Source organism: Trachemys scripta, chromosome 5 (genome assembly GCF_013100865.1).
Source record: "Trachemys scripta elegans isolate TJP31775 chromosome 5, CAS_Tse_1.0, whole genome shotgun sequence".
NCBI classification, from domain to species: Eukaryota; Metazoa; Chordata; order Testudines; family Emydidae; genus Trachemys; species Trachemys scripta.
In genome coordinates this window covers 90,423,105-90,445,240 of record NC_048302.1, presented here as the reverse complement: position 1 = coordinate 90,445,240, position 22,136 = coordinate 90,423,105, and the positions used below count along the sequence as shown (strand labels likewise).

Below are 22,136 nucleotides of genomic sequence, written 5' to 3'. Positions count from 1 at the left end.
TCCACACCCCGACGCCGCCTGGGAACCCTCTGCCCCTTATCTAAGCCCCCACTCCCCGCCCCTTTACCATGCCGCTCAGAGCACCAGGACTGGCAGCCGTAAGTAGCACATTCCTACGGGGAGCAATTTAATACACTACACCTGCCCTCCATACTGTTTTGGAACCCCAACGTGGCCCTCAGGCTAAAAAGTTTGCCCACCCCGATATAAACCCATTGGAAGCATAAGCTTCTCCAACCCTTAGAGCACAATTAAAAATTGAATTCATCCCTCTCCTCAGAATAAGTTTGGTATCTCTATTTTAGATACATACCTTACCTACAAGCATCATTTATTTTACCTGGACTGTACTGCAAGCCAGCATGCACCAGCGTTTGGATGTTTTTCTTTGTCTAAGCTTATTGGCAATACTGCAAGTCAAAGCATTTCATTATTCCCCCTATAAATACTAACTGAAAAGGAGGAGTGACAAGACAGAACTCACATGTGACAGCCCTTGGAAAGGAAGAATAAATACTCATTACCACCTCTTGGTATCTCAAAAGAAGAAAAATGGAATTACTGAAGGGCCTCCTTTCATTCTCCCCAAATGGATTACTCATTTAGAACTCATATTTACCACCTTTAAATACAGAACTTGCGTAGCCACCTTAGCACCATAAGGGTAACCAGAACTCTATTAACTAATGGTTTACTACCAAGGAACATATTCATCTCATCTTAGCAGAACTGCTTGTGGAGAAATGGGATTTATGTTCATAAAAGGAGACAACATTCATATACAGAAGTAATGTGGACATACTTGAGTAATGAGAGTTCCATATGAATAAATTCAAAATCTCTAGTATAGTCATTATATATTTGATTTATACAGATCTCAGTTTTTTAAAACTGTCCCATTATATGAAGTCCCCTGCCTCGCAATGTAACTGAAGGACAGGTCTGCTGCTATAACTGCACGTTTTGCACACTATATGTCTGATTGTCTATTGTCATTGCACTCAGGGCCGCCGAGAGCGGGTTCGGGCCCCGGTGGAAAAAAAAAAAAAAAAATCTTTCGGGCCCCCCCAGCAAGGGCGGACTGGCTAAACAGGGCCAACGGGGGACGGGGGGGGAGAAGCTGGGCCCCCTTCCGGACCGCCGGACCCCAGTAATTTGTACCGGCTTTCGCCCCCTGTCGGCCCTAATTGCACTAGGCAAGCTGGCCTAGTGCAATTATGGGAAAAGAGGAAAGGGAGATCCAGAGATATTCAGAGAAAGGAGAGGAAAATTAAACAATTCATCTATAAAGATATAGGTTATTAATCAAAGGTAAATTTTCCCTCTGAGTTTCTCAGTGCATCTCATTTTTCTGTATCTACCTTCTACACTGTAATCTCTTTGAGAAAGGGACGGTCTTGTACAGCACTGAGCACACAGCTCCTAAATAAATTATAAATTTAACTGAACCGTATTCACTGAATAACATTTGTAAAAGCTTTATGCCTCACACACACACACAGTTCATCACATTAAGTATTTCAGAAAATTAAAGTATTAGTAACAACTATATAAACCAAAGGTGGGCAAACTACAGCCCGCGGGCCACATCTGGCACACAGGATGGTCCTGGCCAGCCCTTGAGCTCCCTGCCCCTCCCTTGCTGTCCCAACTCTCCCACAGCCTCAGTTCACTATGCTACCAGCGCTCTGGGCGGCGGGGCTGCGAGCTCCTGCCAGGCAGGTATTTTTTTTTTTTTTTTTTACTACGGTCATCCTACTAGCTTTATAAATCTAAAACGGGTATACAAGACTATTTCTAGCGTACACTCAGGGAAAATATCCATTAAGCACAACATCCACTTTATCTATAAAGCATTCTTCTGTAAGGCTTTGGCTTCTGCCTTAAATCAAGCAGCAAAATGTTACTTATATTAATTTAAAGGAAATGTATAGTTGCTGTATTTTAATCCTAAAAATAAAATTATCAGTTTACCTCCATTAATTCCACATAAAGCAAATATTTTAGGTTCACATAATTCTTCTCTTCCATCTTTAGCGTTACTGTCAGAAAACTACTGTTATTGAATTATGCACCTTTTAACAGTTAAACTTGACAAACTCAGTGTTTCACCTGAATTTACATTCATTTATAAGCTATTCTTCTTAAAACATCAACTATATTTTTTAAATAGGAACAACAACAACTGGAAACTTTTATTTCAATCGACATACAATTCAGCCAGTCATGTAGCATAGGCAACCTCACTGTTTAAAAAAAATATTCAAATTTTGAACAGCTTTATTACATTTATTCTTATATTGCTCAATATCTGCTGACATTGATAAACACTTTCCTAAGGCTTATGTGCCTATTTTATTGATTGCTTTAATTACCTGTTTTGAAGACACCTGCCTTCTAATGCATTCCTCATTGGTAATGCAGTAGTACATTGCTCTGTTCCATAAGAGCACCTCATTCCATTACCAGGATACAAAAATAGAAATAAGCAGATAATTTAAATAGGATTCAGCTGCTATCCGCTACTGTTAAAAGCATGATCCCAGAACAGTCTGCAAATCTGCATTTTGTAAATGATGACATCACACTTTTCTAGGATAATAGTCATGTAACACTGATTTGAGGAAATTACTTCTAATGACAGCCAGTTGGCAGGCATTTAATGAGTCAGAACAGAGAATTAATCTTCAACGGCAGGATTAGAGTTTTGTATGCTTTGTTATCCTGAATTGCTCAACCACCAATAGTACATCAAATACAAGGTTAAACAAAGGCCTCTCCATTTTTGCTACAGTAGACTTGTACCTGAAGGATTTCCTTTCCAGCTGGTTCAACAGTAGTACTTTTCCATTCTAGAACCAGTGTCATCCTTTTTTACTAAGATTCACAAGCTGTTGATTTGAAGCTTATTTTAAGACATAAGATAAAATAAACATTTTGATTAACTTTATACTAATAACACTCTAAGGACAAAAAGGACCATTGTGTACATCTACTCTGATCTCCTGTATAGCACAGGCCAAAGACCTTGCCCAAAATAATTCCTAGAGCATATCTCCTAGAAAAACATGCCACCTTGATTTAAAAATAGTTAGAGATGGAGAATCCACTCTGCTCCACTGTAAATTGTTCCAAGGGTAAAATCAGTCTCACTATTAAAAATTTACGCCTTATTTCCAGTCTGAATTTGTCTAGCTTCATCTTTAACCTGTTGGATCTTGTTCCACCTTTCTCAGCTATAGCAAAGAACCCATTATTAAATATTTGTTACCCAGGTAGGTATTTATAGACTACAATCAAGTCACCTCTTAACCGTCTCTTTGTTAAGCTAAACCAGGGGTGGGCAAACTTTTTGGGCCGAGGGCCACATCTGGGTGGGGAAATAGTATGCAGGGGTGGAGCAGGGGGTTGGGGTGTGGGAGGGAGTGTGGGGTGTGGGAGGGGGTGCGGTGTGCAGGAAGGTGCTCAGGGCAAGGGATTGGGGCAGAAGAGTGGTGCAGGGTGCATGAGGGGGCTCAGGGAAGGGGGTTGGGGTGCAGGAGGGGTGTGGGATGTACGAGGGGGCTCAGGGCAGGGAGTTGGGGTGCGAGGTGTAGGCAGGGGACTTAGAGCAGGGAGTTGAGGGGCAGGGTACAGGAGGGGTTCAGGCTCCAGCCCCGCTAACCTCAAGTGGCTCCGGGGTGGCAGCGGCATGCACCGGGGCCAGGGCAGGCTCCCTGCACGCCTGCCCTGTCCCCGGCCCCGCGCTGCTCCAGGAAGCGCTGCAGTCCCTGGGGGAGGGGGGCGGAGAGCTCTGCATGCACTGCCCTTGCCGCCGCTACAGGTACCTCCCCCGAAGCTCCCATTGGCCGCAGCTGCCCGTTCCCAGGCAATGGGAGCTGCGGGAGGTGGTGCCTGGAGACAAGGGCAACGCACAGAGCCCTGTACCCCCCCGCCGCAGGCTGCTGTGACATGGTGCCGGCGCCGCCGCGGGCTGGATCCAAAGCCCTGACGGGCCAGATCCAGCCTGTGGGACATAGTTTGCCCACCCCTGAGCTAAACAGATTGAGCTCCTTGAGTCTACCACTATAAGGGACGTTTTCTAATCCTTTAATCATTCTCATGGCTCTTCTCTGAACCTTCTCCAATTTATCAACATCCTTCTTGAACTGTGAGCACCAGAACTGGACACAGTATTCCAGCAGTGGTTGCATCAGTGCAAAATACCAAGGTAAAATAACCTCTCTACTCCAACTTGAGATTCCCCCGTTTATTCATCCCAGAATTGTTATTCGCTCTTTTGGCCACAGCGTCACAATCGGAGTTCACATTCAGCTAACTGTCCCCCACAATCCCCTAATCTTTTTTCAGAGTCACTGCTTCCCAGGATAGAATCCCCCATCCTGTAAGCATGACCTACATTCTTTGTTTCCAGATGTATACATTTACATTTAGCTGGATTAAAATGCATATTGTTTGCTTGCACCCAGTTTACAAAGCAAAGCAATCTAGATCACTCTGAGTCAGTACTCCTCTTTTTCATTATTTACCACTCCCTTAATTTGTGTGTCATTGGCCAACCTTATCAGTGATGATTTTATGTTTTCTTCCGGGTCATTGATAAAGCATAGGACCAAAAACCGATCCCAGCAGGTTTCCACTGGAAACAGAGCCACTCAATGACAATTCACTGTTTATCATTACAGTTTGAGACCTACCAGTTAGCCAGTTTTTAATCTATTTAATGTGTGCAGTGTTAAATTTTATAAGACTTTAGGTTTGTTTGTTTTTTGTTTTTTTAAACAAAATGTCATGTGGTACCAAGTCAAGTGCCTTATATAAGTCTACGCGTATTACATCAACACGCTTAACTTTACCAACCAAACTTGTAATCTCATCAAAAAAAGATATCCAGTTGGTTTGACAGAATCTATTTTCCATAAAACCATATGGATTTGCATTAATTACATTACCCTCCTTTAGGTTCTTTATTAATCAATTCCCCTTGTCAGCCACTCTATTGTCTTGCCAAGGATTAATGTCAGGCTGACAGGTCTATAATTACCTGCGTTGCTGGTTTACCCATTTTAAAAATTGCACAGCATTAGCTTTCTTTCAGTCTTCTGGAACTTCCCAAGTGTTCAAAGACTTATTGAATATCAATATTAAGGGTGCAGCAAATCCCTCAGACAGCTCTTTTAAAACTCTTGGATGCAAGTTATATGGACCTGCTGGTTTAAAAATGTTTAAGTTTAGTGCCTTTTTAACATTCTCCAGGCAAAGGAAAGCAGTAGCTCTAATCTACCTGCATTTCAGTAAAGCATTCAATACAGTTCTACCTGGGAAATTATTAAATTGGAAAAGATGGGGATTAATATGAGAATTGAAAGGTGGATAAGGAACTGGTTAATGGGGAGACTATAATGGGTCACACAGAAAGGTGAACTGTCAGGCTGGAGGAGGTTACTAGTGGAGTTCCACAGGGATTGGTCTTGGGACCAATCTTATTTAACATTTTTATTACTGACATTGGCACAAAAATTGGGAGTGTGCTAATAAAATTTGTGGATGACACAAAGTTGGGAGGTATTGCCAATAGGATGAGGACCGGAATATCATACAAGATGATCAAGGATGACCTTGTAAACTGGAGTTATAGCAATAGGATGAAATGTAATAGTTCAAAGGGCAAGGTCATACATTTAGGGACTAACAAGAAGATTTTTTTAATATAAACTGGGGACGTATCAGTTGGAAGTGACAGAGGAAGAAAAAGACTTAGGTGTCTTTGGTTGATTACAAGATGACTATGTGATGCGGCTGTGAAAAAAGCTAATGCAATCCTAGTATGCATCAAGCGAGACAGGGAAGTGTCAGTACCATTATACAATGAACTGGTGAGACCTCATCTGGAGTACTGTATGCAATTCTGGTCTCCCATGTTTAAGAAAGATGAATTCAAACTGGAACAGATGCAGAGAAGAGCTACTAGAATGGTCCGAGAAACGGAAAACTTACTTTATGAGAGGAGATTCAAAGAGCTTTGCTTCTTTAGCCTAACCAAAAGAAGGCTATGGGGAGATATGATTGCCCTCTATAAATACATTAGAGGGATAAATACCAGGGAGGGAGAAGAGCGATTTAAGTTAAGTGCGAACATGGATACAAGAACAAATGGATATAAACTGGCCATCAGCAAATTTAGGCTTGAAATTAGGCAAAGGTTTCTAATCATCAGAGGAGTAAAGTTCTGGAACAGCCTTCCAAGGGAAGCAGTGGGGGGCAAAAAACCTAACTGGCTTCAAGACTGAGCTTGATAAAATTTATGGAGGGGATGGTATGATGAGTCTGCCTACCATGGCATGTAGCCAATCTCCAACAGCCAGTGATGGGACACTAAATGTGGAGGGCTCTGAGTTACTACAGAGAATTCTTTCCCAGGTGTCTGGCTGATGGGTCTTGCCCACATGCTCAGAGTCTAATTGATCATCATATTGGGGGTCGGGAAGGAATTTCCCCCCAGCTCAGATTGACAGAGACCCTGAGGGTTTTTCGCCTTCCTCTGCAGCACGGGGCACTTGCAGGTTTAAACTAGTGTAAATGGTGGATTCTCTGTGACTTGAAGTCTTTAAACCATGATTTAAGGACTTCAGTAATTCAGCCAGAGCTTATGGGTCGAGGACAGGAGTGGGTGGGTGAGGTTCTGTGGCCTGCAATATGCAGGAGGTCAAACTAGATGATCATGATGATCTCTTCTGACTTTAAAGTCTAAAATACAAGTGGAATAGAAGGAGTGCTGTCACTATATGAAGAGATTGCATCACTTATTTTTTCCCCCAAATACAGAACAGAAATATTTATTGAACACCACTGCCTTTTCTATATTATTATTGACAATTCTACCATTTCCATCTAGCAATGGACCACCACCATTGTCAGGATTCTTTTTTTTTAAAAAACAACTCTTTCTTACAGTCCCTTAACTCTGCTAGACATAGATTTATCCTTGTGTCCCTTGGCTTCCCTTATCAAATTTATTATAATTCTTAATTTCTGATTTATATTCATTACTATCAACTTCCCCTGTCTTACATTTGCTATATATATTTTATATTTTTTATTTTATTTTATTGCTGCCCTCACACTTCCCCTATAAACCAGGTAGTCGTTTTTAAACCTCCACAGCCTTCTTCCTCAATTGTTGGATTGTGGCTTTTTGGCATCTAGTAAGGTGTTCCTAAATATTTCCCAATCATCATACACATTTTTCTGATTAAATTCTTCCTCCCAGCTAATTTGGTCATAATTGTTTTTAGTTTTGTGAAATTAGCTCTGTTAAAGTAGCCATAGCTGTAAAGGAGGTATCAGTAGCATCAACTGCGGACTGAAGAGTGGTCTTGACTATCAATTTGTCTTTGTCTATCAGACCTTGGAAACAAGCTCTGTCCTGCTGCAGAAGGTTGTCAGTAAATTCCACAAACTTGGCGTAGTTCAGGAAATCTTATTTAGCCGTTTGGGCTATCTGCACAAGAGACTAGATGATGAAAAGGACCTTTCTCCCAAACAGATCCAAGTGTTTGCCCTTTTTATTCATAGGAGTAGACCAGGGATGTTTCTGTCTAGCCCTTTCAGATGCAGCCTGGACCACCAATGAGAAAGCCTTAGTGGATGGCTTCAGAACACTGGAACTCCTGCTAGTCAGTGCCAGTCTGAGTTCCCCATGAGCTCTGGACACAACACTCCAGGGCATGGAGTCTCAACTGCTACTGCAGGAGAGGAACGGACAATCTTTTTCTTTGACGTCTTAAAAAGTAAACTCTCTCTCTTTTTAGGAGGGTGATTCTCCTTACCCGCTTCATGTCTCCATTTCATGGAGTCTTGGATCTAGACGACACAAGCTGGAAGATGTTGGTGTTGCATAAGCACTACCCTGAGGCTCCAGACAATGAGGCAGAGAGTGGGAGGGTCCAAGGTCAGACAGGGGCCTCATGGAGAGTTCCATCAAGTGCTGTGGAGTCTGAAATTTATGAGACTGCCTAGTGCAAAGGGGAAAGGAGTGACAGATCTCTCACTTTGATGGAATCTGTTATTTCCCAAGGTAATACAGGCAGCTCTTGTGCTGATCACTAACCAGGACGACCCGAGGGCAAGCCAGGCTGGGCTAGAAGCCTTGGGCATACTAAGTGCCCCAAACAGTGGGGGAACAACAGGGGAGAATCCTTGATCCCTACTAATCACAAACTCACTACTATCAATATAGCTAATAAAAAACTATTTACAAAATACATACAGGTAAAAGCTAGAAGACTAGACACAGAAGGATTCCATCCCCAACTGCAAGCAATAGAAAGGAACTGGAGAGGCGATCAGCCCGTGCCACCCTTTATGCCCTCAGTTGATAGCTCCAGGAAATGAAGGGCCCAGACATGGACCAATAAATGCTGCTATAATTTCTGGTCCTAGGAACATGGAGCACATGCACACCCACAGTGAATACCCACAGGATCAGCATTCGAAGTAGAACTTAACTAATAATGAGTCATCCTTTCACAGAAGCTAGATGATGAAGTTTGGCTAGAGCTTTGAGCACGCTGGCAACAGGAGTCCAAAGAGATTTTTACTCTGCAATGAGCTATCAATGGCTGGTGAGGTTACATGTACAGCAAGCAGTATATTCAAATGTATTATACACTTTAACAATTTGGCCAACAAAAACAAAATTGTTTCCTGTGTTTCCAATACAAGATAACCTGACTTTAAAAAAAGCCAAACCAGCATTTTACACTATGTCAGAAAGGCTCGGGGAGGAGGGGACGACCACACAAAAAGGGGGTGAATTTCAGAGCTGAGGACCCTGCAGTCAGAGGGTACTGCCACACCTGGAAATTCAGCCCTGGGGATGAACAGCAGAGAGCATTCCAGCTGATTGAAACAGCCATGACAGAGCCTGGGGGAGAAGTTGAATCAGTGATAACCAGCAGGGTTCTAGACCATTTAGGGCTTTAGAGAGCACGTCATCAAGCCCCTAAATTTCCACCCAAAGCAAAACTGGACCTTCCACCACACACCCTTCTGAAACTGTTTGAAAAAGTTAAGTAAATTAATTGAACCTCTTTTTTAAAAAGCATAATAAATAAAATATTTAAACACTGATCAACATGTTGCGTGTGTGATGTGGAAAATCTTTTTAGCTTTATGAAAGTAATTTGTTCAGCCTTTTTAAAGGATGTAAAGGAAATATTGAACTCTACAGTATATAATTAAATACCCCTTTCTATGCACAACAGGAAAATCAGTATGCTGTAAATTACTATTTATGATTTTAAGAAATTTGGAATACTACATACACTATTCATGTAAAAACATTAAAAAAAAATAAGATTTTTAAAAAGGAATGGCTTGGGAGAGACTTCTGCTCTTGTGTTTTCATGCTACTGAAGTTTCCAAAGATGGTATAAGGACAGCAGCCCCAATCCTGCACTGAGAACCATATGAACTGATCCCTGAATCCACACAGAGCCCCACTGAAGTCCATGGAAGCCTGTGCATCTTCCAATGCAGGATCAGGGCCACATTTTCTGATCCAAAACCTTATTTTGAAAATGGATGTTCATCTTAAATTAAAATAATATGCATATATGCATGTGTAATATACAAACATACCCTTAATTATGAGATTATTTTAAAGCAATTTCACAAAATATTAACAAATGGTTCAAACACTTTTTAAATTGTAGATAACTTTAAAACTGAAGAAAAAAATCCATAATCATAATTGCTTTCTGAAGAAAGCCTTTTCTAATACTCAACAACAATTCAGACTAATCAATTAAAACAGTTTTGATCAGAGAAAAAGTTTACAACAGGTTACTGAAGTTTTACTTTACCGAGTTGATGATGTGGATACATGCTGTAATTTGAATGTGAGAAATTTGTCTCATCTTCTTCATCTATGGTCTGTCCTAATGAAAGCAGGCTGACGCGTCTCATCTTCAATAGCCTGGGGGAGCTTTCAATAGTACTTCCAATATCCAGCACCACATCTCCAGAAATGACAGCAGGAACAACTTTTTTTAAAAACTCCATTTTTTGTTCCGTCTACTTTCCCAACCCTGATTAAACTAGCTGCACAAAACACACACCCAGGTGCCTATACAAACTTCCTTGAAGAATCAGTAAGGTGGACTGCTCGAGCTACTTTACATAGTGAAGTCATGCTAAACCTGGGTGGTGCCAAACACCAGCAGGTCAGCTGTTGGGAGGCTGATTTCAAAGCCGTTTACTGTACAGACTGATAACAAAACCAAATAAGCCATTAAGTTACTGGAATATACATGTACTGATCAACTGCCGCACAACACAAAGTAATAAATTTAGCAGTATGATGATTTTAAACAAAAAAGTGTGATAAAATATTATATATATATATATATAAATTTATTTTTGAAATTTAATTGGCTCTTCATTTCAATTAAGTGCACAGGGAGGAGTATACATCTGCATTCACAGATAACACTTATCATTTAGAAAGTTCATTCCCCAGCTTTACAAACAGAGTTTCTAACAGCTCCAATATTCAATGTTTTGAACCAGTTACATTCTTGTATAGCTTCTTACTGTACATTAATATTTTATTATGCTAATGCACAGAAAAATCTGTCTTTCTTCCACACTTTTTATATTTGGGGAATAAAATCAGCAAATAATTAAAGACATAAATAAACCAACCATTTAAAACTAAAATTAGAGATCTATAAATATACTAGTGAAGTAGTTTCTTACCCCATCTGTGACTATGAAGAAAATGTCACAGCAGTCAGGAATTATTTGTACATTACCCCTTGTTTGGAATGTCTATTAATGATCAGACTAGACACTGGTAGAAGCTTATTTTCCTGATAACAGCAGCTCAGGATCTAAGTTATATTTTCAAAGCGTGATTAACAAAATTATCCAGCCCATGAAAGTTCTATTTTTAAGTACACAAAGCTATTTTAGAATATATTTTCTTTTAAAAAACTTTTCTCTCAAGTTCATCTTGAAATCTAGTTCTTACATAAATTCAGACATACTAAAACATACAGAATAGCCTACGTAAAATATTGAGTTATGGGTTCACAATGTAATGACCGATTATACAGATGTTATAAAGTGACTAAAACTAAGGGCTTACTTACACTTGGGGCTGGTCTACACTGGGGCGGGGGGGAAATCGATCCAAGATACGCAACTTCAGCTACGCAAATAGCGTAGCTGAAGTCGAAGCATCTTGGATCGAATTACCTGGGGTCCACACAGCGCGGGATCGACAGCCGCAGCTCCCCCGTCAACTGTGCTACTGCCGCTCACTCTGGTGGAGTTCCGGAGTCAACGGTAAGCGCGATATATCAATCCCAAATAAATCGATTGCTACACGCCAATACGGCAGGTAGTGAAGACGTACCCTTGGAATCTGTTGCAGGTTAACCTGAGTTATTTCACATTAAATTGCCTTGTGTCCACAAAAGGTGGGTTTTTTTTTTTTTATAAAATCATCTGATGTTTTAGTGCACTTTATTAAAGCCACTTGAAAAAGTGAGTTTACAGAGACATGGGAATTTATCTGCAGCAAAGTAGGCGCACACGCATCCCCTTCTCAAAACAACTGATGTGCATTTGCCATGTCTGTCTACTGGTATCCCACGTTGCTTTGCTGGCTTGGGTCATCCGGTTTACTTGCATGCCCTCTACTGCTCTGGGGTCATCCTGACTGGATGTCACCTCCCCCATTTAAATGCTGGCAAACATCCAGGTTCTGCCTTTTGGGATTCCAGCTCATGTGGAGTTCCCAAATCTGTGTCATACTCGCAATTATTGATCATGCCTCATGCTTCCCTGTGGCCTCATGCTGAGATGCTGGACTTCAATGCAGAGGAGTGTGATCAGGTAGTCACTTAGCACAGGTCTACAAGCAGCTATCACAACATATGTAGGATAAGAGCACTACCAGGACACTCTCCAGTGTCACAGTAAGGCAAAGGAGCTCCAGCTGGGGTATATGACTATGAAGTACTATAAGACCTGCACAGTACCAGCAGACAATGTTTGCTGGGAATCGTACCACTCAACCTCAGTTGTGGACTCCTTCAAACCAGGATCTCATCAACCTGGTGAACCCCAGGGCAGACACCATCATGGCAATCCAGGAGGACCCTGAAACACAGCCAAATGATCAACCTGAACCATAGGCAGAGACCCAAACTGTTGAGGGGACCAGTTCCAGTAACTATGGAATGTTGCATTACAACAGAACTGTACTCTAGAAGGGCTGAGGGAGGTCACTGAACAACTTTGTTTCAGGTATCATAAGGATGCTGTTAAATTGGTGTACCTTCTTTCTTCCTTCCACCCACTATCAACTGACAGCAAAATCTCCATATCTTTACTTCTATAGATATGTGAACACAAATAGCATTGAAGCACCATGTGGGCTAACAAGATGACTATTTGAAGAAAGGCATTTTTATTATAGCGGTATATACAGAAAAGAAGAAAAAAAGAGTCGTTTCTGGATCTTGTTTCATTATGCCCTCAGCTTTGAATGAGCATGAATTGCACCCCCCAAATTGTGTTACACAGACATTTCTATAAAGAAAGAAATTGTAAGGCTTTTCAACTTCAGGAAAAAGCAATAACGTAGAACCTCAAAGTTATGAACACCTCGGGAATGGAGGTTGTAACTCTGAAATGTTCGTAACTCTGAACAAAATGTTATGGTTGTTCTTTCAAAAGTTTACAACTGAACATTGACTCAATACAGCTTTGAGACTTTACTATGCAGAAGAAAAACGCTGCTTTCCCTTTTTTAGTACTTTATGCTGTACTGTATTTGCTTTTTTTTTTTGGTCTCTGCTGTTGCCTGATTGAATACTTCCAGTTCTAAATGAGGGGCGTGGTTGACTGGTCAGTTCATAACTCTGAGGTTCTACTGTATTTTATAAAAGTGTTGGAATAGAGACTACCAACTGGACAATAACTTGTTTTTTTCTTTTTCCCCATAGCTCTGGCATAAGGAAGAGAGAAAGAGAGAGAGAGAGAGAGAGAGAAAGAGAGAAGGAGGACGATGACGACAAGGAAATGGCTAGCACGTCACAGACTGCTGCTGGGGAAGATTGAGAGGCTAACAACCCTCCTGGAGCACATGACTTTGAAGCATTCAAACACTGAACAGCTTTATGAATTCTGAATGCAGTTTTTACTGCTCACAAGCTCAGAGCATTCAACTTGGTGTATTAATTCATGCTAAAGTTTTGAAAATATGTTTACGTTCATGGTTCTGAGTCTTTCCCCATTCACTGAATTGTGCAGCACCACTGAACTGTCACAACATCCACAATGCACAAAGGAAAAAAAAGTTACAATCATTATATGACAATTCACACATACCACCCTGAATTTTCAATAAATGCATGATCACACACCTTAGGTACACTTGCATCAGAACATGTACACAAGACAACATGTTCAGTAATGGTCATAAAATTCCTTATACTCTTTACTAGTGACACCTACACAAAGTATGAGTGCAATGCACCCTCACTCTGTGCTCCTATGTAGCTGCATCATTTCATAGGAGCTTCCAATCCAGCTGTTCAAAATGTCCACCAAGTCTGTCAAACCACTCCCTCCATCCATTTGGGTCTCTCCCTTGCCTTCAAAAAAGGTTGTGCAAAACACAGCAAACAGATATCACAACAGTAAGATGTTTTTAATCAGCCTCCACCCTCGACATCAGGATCCTCCATCTAACCTATCCATCTTCCAAATGCACATTCCTCAGTCATTCTACAAATACTCGATATAGTTAAACTGTTCTTATCTCCTACCCACATGTCCCTTAAAGGGCTTCATAAGCCAAAGATGGAGAGGGTAAGCTATGTTTCCCAGAATGAGTGGTAGAATGCGAGCGCCACCAATGTCCATTGATACCACAGGTACCAAAGTTTCATTTGCCATTGCAGAAAAAAGAGTCTAGAGATTTCTGGAGTTGTGGACCTTTCCAGATTATCTCATATAAAATACCTTCCACAGTATTCAACTAGCCCTCGGAGCACCATGGAGAAATAAACCTTTCTATTGATCAACTCTGAGGCCTGTTGTTGGGAGCAAAAAATCGGCACTGGGGTCCCATCAATGGCCCCAATACAATTTGGAACCCCCACAGTGCAAACCAGTTAACTGTCTATGCACAAGAAGTGGAAGATTGGACAAATGACCAGGGAGGAGTATAAAAATATTGCTCAGGCATGCAGGAATGATATCAGGAAGGCCAAATCACACTTGGAGTTGCAGCTGGCAAGAGATGTTAAGAGTAACAAGAAGGGTTTCTTCAGGTATGTTAGCAACAAGAAGAAGGTTAGGGAAAGTGTGGACCCCTTACTGAATGGGGGAGGCAACCTAGTGACAGAGGATGTGGAAAAAGCTAATGTACTCAATGCTTTTTTTGCCTCTGTCTTCACAAACACGGTCAGCTCCCAGACTACCGCACTGGGCAGCACAGCATGGGGAGGAGGTGACCAGCCCTCTGTGGAGAAAGAAGTGGTTCAGGACTATTTAGAAAAACTGGATGAGCACAAGTCCATGGGGCCGGATGTGCTGCATCGGAGGGTGCTAAAGGAGTTGGCGGATGTGATTGCAGAGCCATTGGCCATTATCTTTGAAAACTCATGGCGATCAGGGGAGGTCCCCGATGACTGGGAAAAGGCTAATGTAATGCCCATCTTTTTAAAAAAGGGAAGAAGGAGGATCCGGGGAACTACAGGCCAGTCAGCTTCACCTCAATTCCTGGAAAAATCATGGAGCAGATCCTCAAGGAATCAATTCTGAAGCACTTTGAGGAGAGAAAAGTGATTAGGAACAGTCAGCATGGATTCACCAAGGGCAAGTCATGCCTGACTAACCTAATTGCCTTCTATGACGAGATAACTGACTATGGATGAGGGGAAAGCAGTGGACATATTATTCCTTGACTTTAGCAAACCTTTTGATATGGTCTCCCACAGTATTCTTGCCGGCAAGTTAAAGAAGTATGGGCTCGATGAATGGACTATAAAGGTGTATAGAAAGCTGGCTAGATTGTCGGGCTCAATGTCTAGTTGGCAGCCGGTATCAAGCGGAGTGCCCCAAGGGTCAGTCCTGGGGCCGGGTTTGTTCAATATCTTCATTAATGATCTGGAGGATAGCATGGACTGCACCCTCAGGAAGTATTACACTAAACTGGGAGGAGTGGTAGATACATTGGAGGGTAAGGATAAGATACAGAGGGACCTACACAAATTAGAGGAATGGGCCAAAAGAAATCTGATGAGGTTCAGCAAGGACAAGTGCAAAGTCCTGCACTTAGGACAAAAGAATCCCATGCACTGCTACAGACTAGGGACCGAATGGCTAGAGAGCAGTTCTGCAGAAAAAGACCTAGGAGTTACAGTGGATGAGAAGCTGGATATGAGTCAATAGTGTGCCCTTGTTGCCAAGACGGTTAACAGCATTTTGGGCTGTATAAGTAGGAGCATTGCCAGCAGATCGAGGGACGTGATCATTCCCCTTTATTCGACATTGGTGAGGCCTCATCTGGAGTACTGTGTCCAGTTTTGGGCCCCACACTACAAGAAGGATGTGGAAAAATTCGAAAGAATCCAGCGGAGCGCAACAAAAATTATTAGGGGGCTGGAGCACATGATTTATGAGGAGAGGCTGAGGGAACTGGGATTATTTAGTCTGCAGAAGAGAAGAATGAGGGGGGATTTGATAGCTGCTTTCAACTACCTTAAAGGGAGTTCCAAAGAGGATGGATCTAGGAGGATGGATCTAGACTGTTGTCAGTGGTACTAAATGATAGAACAAGGAGTAATGGTCTCAAGTTGCAGCGGGGGAGGTTTAGGTTGCATATTAGGAAAAACTTTCTCACTAGGAAGGTGGTGAAGCAATGGAATGGGTTACCTAGGGAGGTGGTGGAATCTCCTTCCTTAGAGGTTTTTAAGGTCAGGCCTGAGAAAGCCCTGGCTGGGATGATTTAGTTGGGGATTGGTCCTGCTTTGAGCAGGGGGTTGGACTAGATGACCTCCTGAGATCCCTTCCAACCCTGATATTCTATGATTCTATGAATTACTTAATTTGACCCCATGCCCTAGAATTCCATTGCCTTTCAGTAGGTATTCCACAAAGTACAGTAAAAAAAAAATCCCAGCATGCATACAGCACAGCGACATAGTAATGGACCATGGAATGTCTGTCCAGAATGCTTAGCACTGATTCTGAAAACAATACAGTGCTGTGTGACTGCAATGATATAAGGCAAAAATACACACCACATTATCACACAATTAAGGTATGTGCTCCTCAAGCAACACTTGCTGCAGATCACTTAACACAGGTACACAAAACCCACAGCAAGTTTCAAGTGTACACATGCCCTAAGGTAAATACCATCATGTATTTCACACTTCATAAGTATTAATCTAATTAACAAGTCCAGCTCTGAAAGAGAGTACATTAATTTATTAACATTACTATGTAACACTGAAGACATTTTTTCTACCTCCAATAGATGAATAGATTAAAGTGTATGAAACCTTTAGGACCAAATTTTACTAAATTATCAAAAGTTATATTTCATATATGTAGAAAAAACAGCCTAGGTTTATGCTAACTTGAATTGTTAAAGTGAAGTTTATCACATTTACCAAGAAATATAGACAAAGGCTGGTAAAGTGAATTCCCTGAAGGGAAGGATTTGTGAAATTCTGCAGGAAATCAAAAGTTGTCTTTACAATATACGGTGGTCAGCGGGTTCCTGCCTAGAAAAAATTGCATAGAACACAAATCCACACAGAAAAACAATAGAGTTTTCAGATGTTTCCACCATAGGTATGTAGAATTAAATAGATTAATTACTATTTGTTTGATGCATTAACTATAGACCTACAATTCTACCCAGGGTTTCTTAAAACATAGTTAACTGTGATTACCTACATTTACATGCGTTTAGTTTATTAATACTGACCATTTTTCCCTGATGACTAATGGAAGTATGGCCCTCTACAAGTTGTTGGATGTAAGCAGCCCTTGGGTACTACATGAAGTTACTACCTCACATCTCATTGTATTTGTTACTCTTAGGCATGTTTGGCAAGGAGGAGGAAACCTTTATGTCCTCCACTTATAGATACATAGAATGTTTCATAAAGTCCCAGATATACTGTAAACTAGTGTAGAATATGTCTGAATGCATTTGTGAGTCTAGCTGCCTTTCCTTCTTCAGATGATACATGGCCACGAATTACTACATAAACAATAATTGATAAGGAATTACATTTCTTTCTAAAGTTTGGGTAATGACATGACTACTATACTATTAAAATGTGCACTTTTTTATAGACCCATTTAATACACACACAAGGCATAAATATCCGTTAGAATTTACCACACCTTCAAAGTCAATGCATCTATCTTGATTTTGTGAATCCTGGGCTTTCTAACCATCACAGAGTCAAATGAACTACTTCAGCTGAGAACACAGAGTGAAAGCGCACACGAGCTTCTATAGTTAAATAGTTACACTGACTAGTCACAGACATAAAGCTAGACATTCCCATTTTTGCATACACATTGCATGGTTAAAATCTGGCGTCTAGATTTGCAAGTCTATATTCCAGCACCCAAACAAAGATTTAAACATAAGGAACTTTCAGAAAGAATCTATCAATGTACGTAGCCTCCTGCAATCAGACCAGCACCTCGCAAACACACATGAAGATCATGCAGTGCTATGGGTTGAGCAAAAATTAGATCTTCAAGTAAAATGAGTGCAGGTAATTCTACATGACTGAAATCCACAACTAAAGTTAGATTGTCTTCAAAAATACTAAAATATATTGACCATCAATATAGCTGAAATTCTCTCTTCGGGGGGGGGGAGGGAACGACACATTAGCAAGAGCATTTAAGGATCAAGAGTCATGATTCTTCTGGGACTAAATTTATCCATTGATATCATCTATTCAAAAGAGGTAAGTTTTCTTGGGTAAAACGAGGAGCCCATAACCTTATTTTCTACAGAATGTAAGTTTCATGTTCCAGCTTCCTGGGACAAAAGTAGAACCCAGCTGTTTGTCCTGGGCTATGTGTACAGTTACTAACATTTGAAGAGTCATGCAAGGGACAATTGTCTAAATAAGAGGGGGCCTAGGGGCTCCTACTGCCCCAGCCACTTGGCTGAATATGCATTCCAGTAAATGTTAGGATTTACAAAGCATTTATATTTAATAGTCACAGCTTCTCTATGAGGGTAGGCAAGTAGTATTATCTACATTTTACAGATGATAGAATTAACACGGGGGTGGGGGAACTTATCTGACCATAGCTAGAGGCATGACACGTTCTACGGACTGCTGAACAAAACACAGGACTGAGTGCAAGGATTTGTAACGTGACATATCACTGAACTGTCCCTCCTTTCAGCCAGAGGTCAGACTGACTGCTTAACAGAGGAGCCAGCTCAAATGCAGTTAGCTTGGGGGCAGTTTATGGTACAATGAGTGCCACCAACATCCCCCACACCACAAACTGATCTTGTTTTCTTCTCAAACCAGGGGGACATGTTCCCATAGTTTTCTGCAAAAACCCCCTTAAAGTGGGTCCTAAATATGTCCATTGTCTAGTGGACTGTCACAGGGTCCACACAGGCTCTCCCACAATTGTGCCTGCACTCTGTGTTTAGGCTGGTTTAATAAAGAGTGTTCACTCCCTCTTTTGTTGAATCACCCCAGTGTCTTTATTTATAGTGCTTGTGCAGATCCCCCAGCAGTTAGTGCCCCACAGACCCTCCCCAGGGTCTCCTGGCCCTTGAGGCTTCCTTATTAGCAACGAGATAGAGATACTGCCCTCCTGTCTCCTCCCAGGCTAGCCTCCCCACTGAGGTTTGCCCAGTGCTTTTATAGCCCAGCTGTCACTACTTAGCCCAGCATGTTCATCTGAGCCAGCCCTCATTAGGGCTTGCAGCTGGGCTCCCTGCTGAGTACCTGCATCTCTACACCTGGCCTACTGGCCAGAGAGCAGGCTGTAGCCAGCATTTTGGCAGGGCTTTAAAGGGGTTTTACCCCTGCCCTATGAACATTTTAAGTCTAGTGATTGGTTAATACATTTATTATTAAGGCTCTCTCACCTTCGCAATGAAGCACATTATAAACTTACTTAAAAAAAAATGTTGAGGTTCTCTTTTAAATTTCTAGAGCCCAAATTTGGGGTGAGCCTCAAAGACCAGTTCTGGCAATAATAGGGAGCTTGTGGGCTTCCCACACCTAGAGGGAGCTGGGAAAGGACAGGGGAGGGGGGGGCAAAAATTTAAAATTACTTATTAGCCAGAGGCAAATATGAAAGATAGTCTATACCTTTCTCAGAAGCTGATACCAGGGGAGGAGGAAGACAGACAGTGGGAGGAAGGTTTCTCACTAGGTTTTCACCCTGAATCTTGTGAATGGGCCTCCCGTAATAACTTATTTATTAAAAACTCTTTAGTGATTTAGTCTACTTATTAAGTGTATGTAACCTGTACAACACAAAGAACCATTTGGGATCTTAATGAGAAGTTAAGGAAGTCAAATGTACATTTAGTTAAAATTATAACATGCACCCTTCAATCAAGAGGCTTACTGAATGCAACATGAACCTGTCCAAATAAATCACTTCACTTCACAATAATAATCCTGTCCTGACTTGTTTATTTCTTTTTTCCAGAATTAGAACTAAATTCAGACCTCTGGTATACATATACTAAATCATCAGCTAGAGCACTATGCTCTCCCAACCCTGTACAGGTTTTCACCCTTAAATGAGAGTCCAGAAAGTCACAAGTGAAGTACATGAATAGTAATCCAATCATCATCCACAATAAACTGCAACTGTTTTATTCTATACTATATAACATATATGCATTATTTATCTGTCAAATTCATTTTTGAAAGATGACAAAGAGATATAGGATTTCTGCTACATATTTTTCTAATGAGCTCAATCACACATTGAATGCAGTTTCATATTTTGAGTTATTTTGTAAAGCAAATAACCATATGAGGCACACACTTAAAACATGCAATCAAAAAGCATTTCTTAAGACATAATAATGATCTCCCTAAGTGAAGGGCACAAATAAGCTAAGAGGAAGTACAATGAAAACTGCCTGCCAGAAATCTTTGAAGATTTTTATAAAAAGAAACCTAGGCAAAAAGGAAATGCCTGGTACATAATGTAACTGGTTGCTCAAACTTGTTCAAGGAGATTTTCTACTTGCTTCACATGAGATACAGCAGATTTTTCCTTGTGCAGCTGAACATCCATGAAATGTACTAGGCTGGCAAAATGCCTCTTGTTGTTTCAATAATCTAGTCCAATAAGTATATTAGAAGCCTAACAAATGTGAATATCGAATAGTCAGTCTACTATTGTTTTAAAAAGGTGACCCTGAAAAGTTTTCTTTGTAAATTAACTAACTGCAGAGAGAAAGGTAAGGAGAACATTCAGCACAATTTTTTAAAGTTATCTTTTGTTATACATCCCAGAATTATAGCTGACTAGCTCCTGCTTCACTGTGATCCTAATATGCACCATTCAGTGATGACATAGCTACCAAAGAACCCTTTTACAGCATGGAGCCAGGTGGCAAGAGGGATGCAGGGGGAAGGAAATCAAGTAAGTGGCATTTTTAAAAGCTATGTGAGATAGTTTTGCTTCAAATAAATTAAGGTCAGTTGCACACTGGATGCTCTTTTTCTCTCTCTTTTTTTTGGGGGGCGGGGCACACTGATGCTGTTTAGGGCATTCAGTAAAGAATCATACATTGATTAAAACATGCGCATTAGCAGGTCACTTTTACACAAAACAGTAATATTTTCCCCATTCCTTCTGCAAAGTATAAGAGAGCCAAAAGCTAAGAGAGCACCAACTTCATGCCATCCTCTAGGACCCTGCAAAAGCTCCTCCACTGAAGAGCCATGGTGAGCATCTGCAGGTTTGGGGAGTTGCATAGCAATGGAACCTGGGAGCAGTTACTTTGTACTATACTCCTGCAGAATACTGAGCCCAAAACAATCTAGTTGGATATTAATGTTTCTTCAAACATGCACTGATTCTTTGTTTCTTCTAGGCTGCCATTGTACAGCCACAGAAGGAAACAACCACAATCACCATGTATCCCAAAAAGAACATGCTGCAAAGGGTAGCTGTTGTACAGAGACAGAAACAAAGACTGTTTACAGATCTCAGGAGATGCACTAGTTTAGGTCTGAAGCTCTGCTCCTTCCAAGTAGGGTTAGCTGGGAAACAGTTACATACCTGTTCAATAACTGCTGTTCTTCGAGATGTGTTGCATTATGCCCACTCCACTTAGATGTCTGCGCACCAGTGCACTGGAGCTGGAGAACTTTTTCCCATAACAGTACCTGCCACCGTCATGGATCTGGGTGGGATGTGAATGCAAATATTCATGTCCTATTAGATCTCTCTTTTTGGTACACCTAGATGTGGGAGTCTACCAAAGGACTTTGGTAGGCTACAAAAATAGTCTCATTAATAGGCAGAGCCACCATTACCTGGACCTGATGAATGTAAAATGTCAATAAGCTTATGAGTTAGTCCAAGATACCCATCAATGTGGATCCCTAGAGAGATAGCAACCCTCTTCATAAGCTCCTAGTATATCTTATAGTGATCAGTGACCAGAGAAGACAACTCAGATTTAGTAGCCTCATCTAGACAATGAGGTGGTGTTCAGAGAAGGCATTAAAATGTCTGAGCTGGTGGATAATCTGCAACAAAGGAGGAGGTGCCGGAATTGGAGGTAAATCTTCCTTTGACTGAGTACCAATATTAGTACCGAGGATGTTACCAGCCAGAGGCTGGCATTTGGATGGTGATCATGCATGGACGTCAGTACTGAGGACAATACTGGTTGTGGAACAATGCCTGGATGGCAATCTTGTGATAACATCAGTACTGAACATGGTATCAGATGGAAAAAGGCACCAAGATGATGATCTTGAAATCTGGTGCTTTGAAGTTGGCCTTGAATCTAGGCAAACTGCCCTAGGGTACCAGAAGGGTAAATGAAGCATCTGGTAAGGGAT

At 41.2% G+C, this 22,136-nt stretch overlaps 1 protein-coding gene across 13 annotated transcripts in view; it reads right to left on the bottom strand.

The window, feature by feature from the left end:
• Positions 1-22,136, bottom strand: part of FRYL (FRY like transcription coactivator) — a 394,573-nt gene that overhangs the window by 317,217 nt on the left and 55,220 nt on the right. For 9 of the 13 annotated variants that reach the window (XM_034771646.1, XM_034771647.1, XM_034771658.1 and 6 more), the window contains exon 1: positions 9,867-10,166. The exons of 3 other annotated variants lie outside the window; for them this stretch is intronic. In XM_034771646.1, the coding sequence (XP_034627537.1) occupies positions 9,867-10,065 (199 nt within the window). In that variant the 5' untranslated portion in view covers positions 10,066-10,166. Of the gene's footprint in view, positions 1-9,866; positions 10,167-22,136 lie in introns of those variants that run through there. One more of the 13 variants, XM_034771650.1, reaches the window with a different exon arrangement.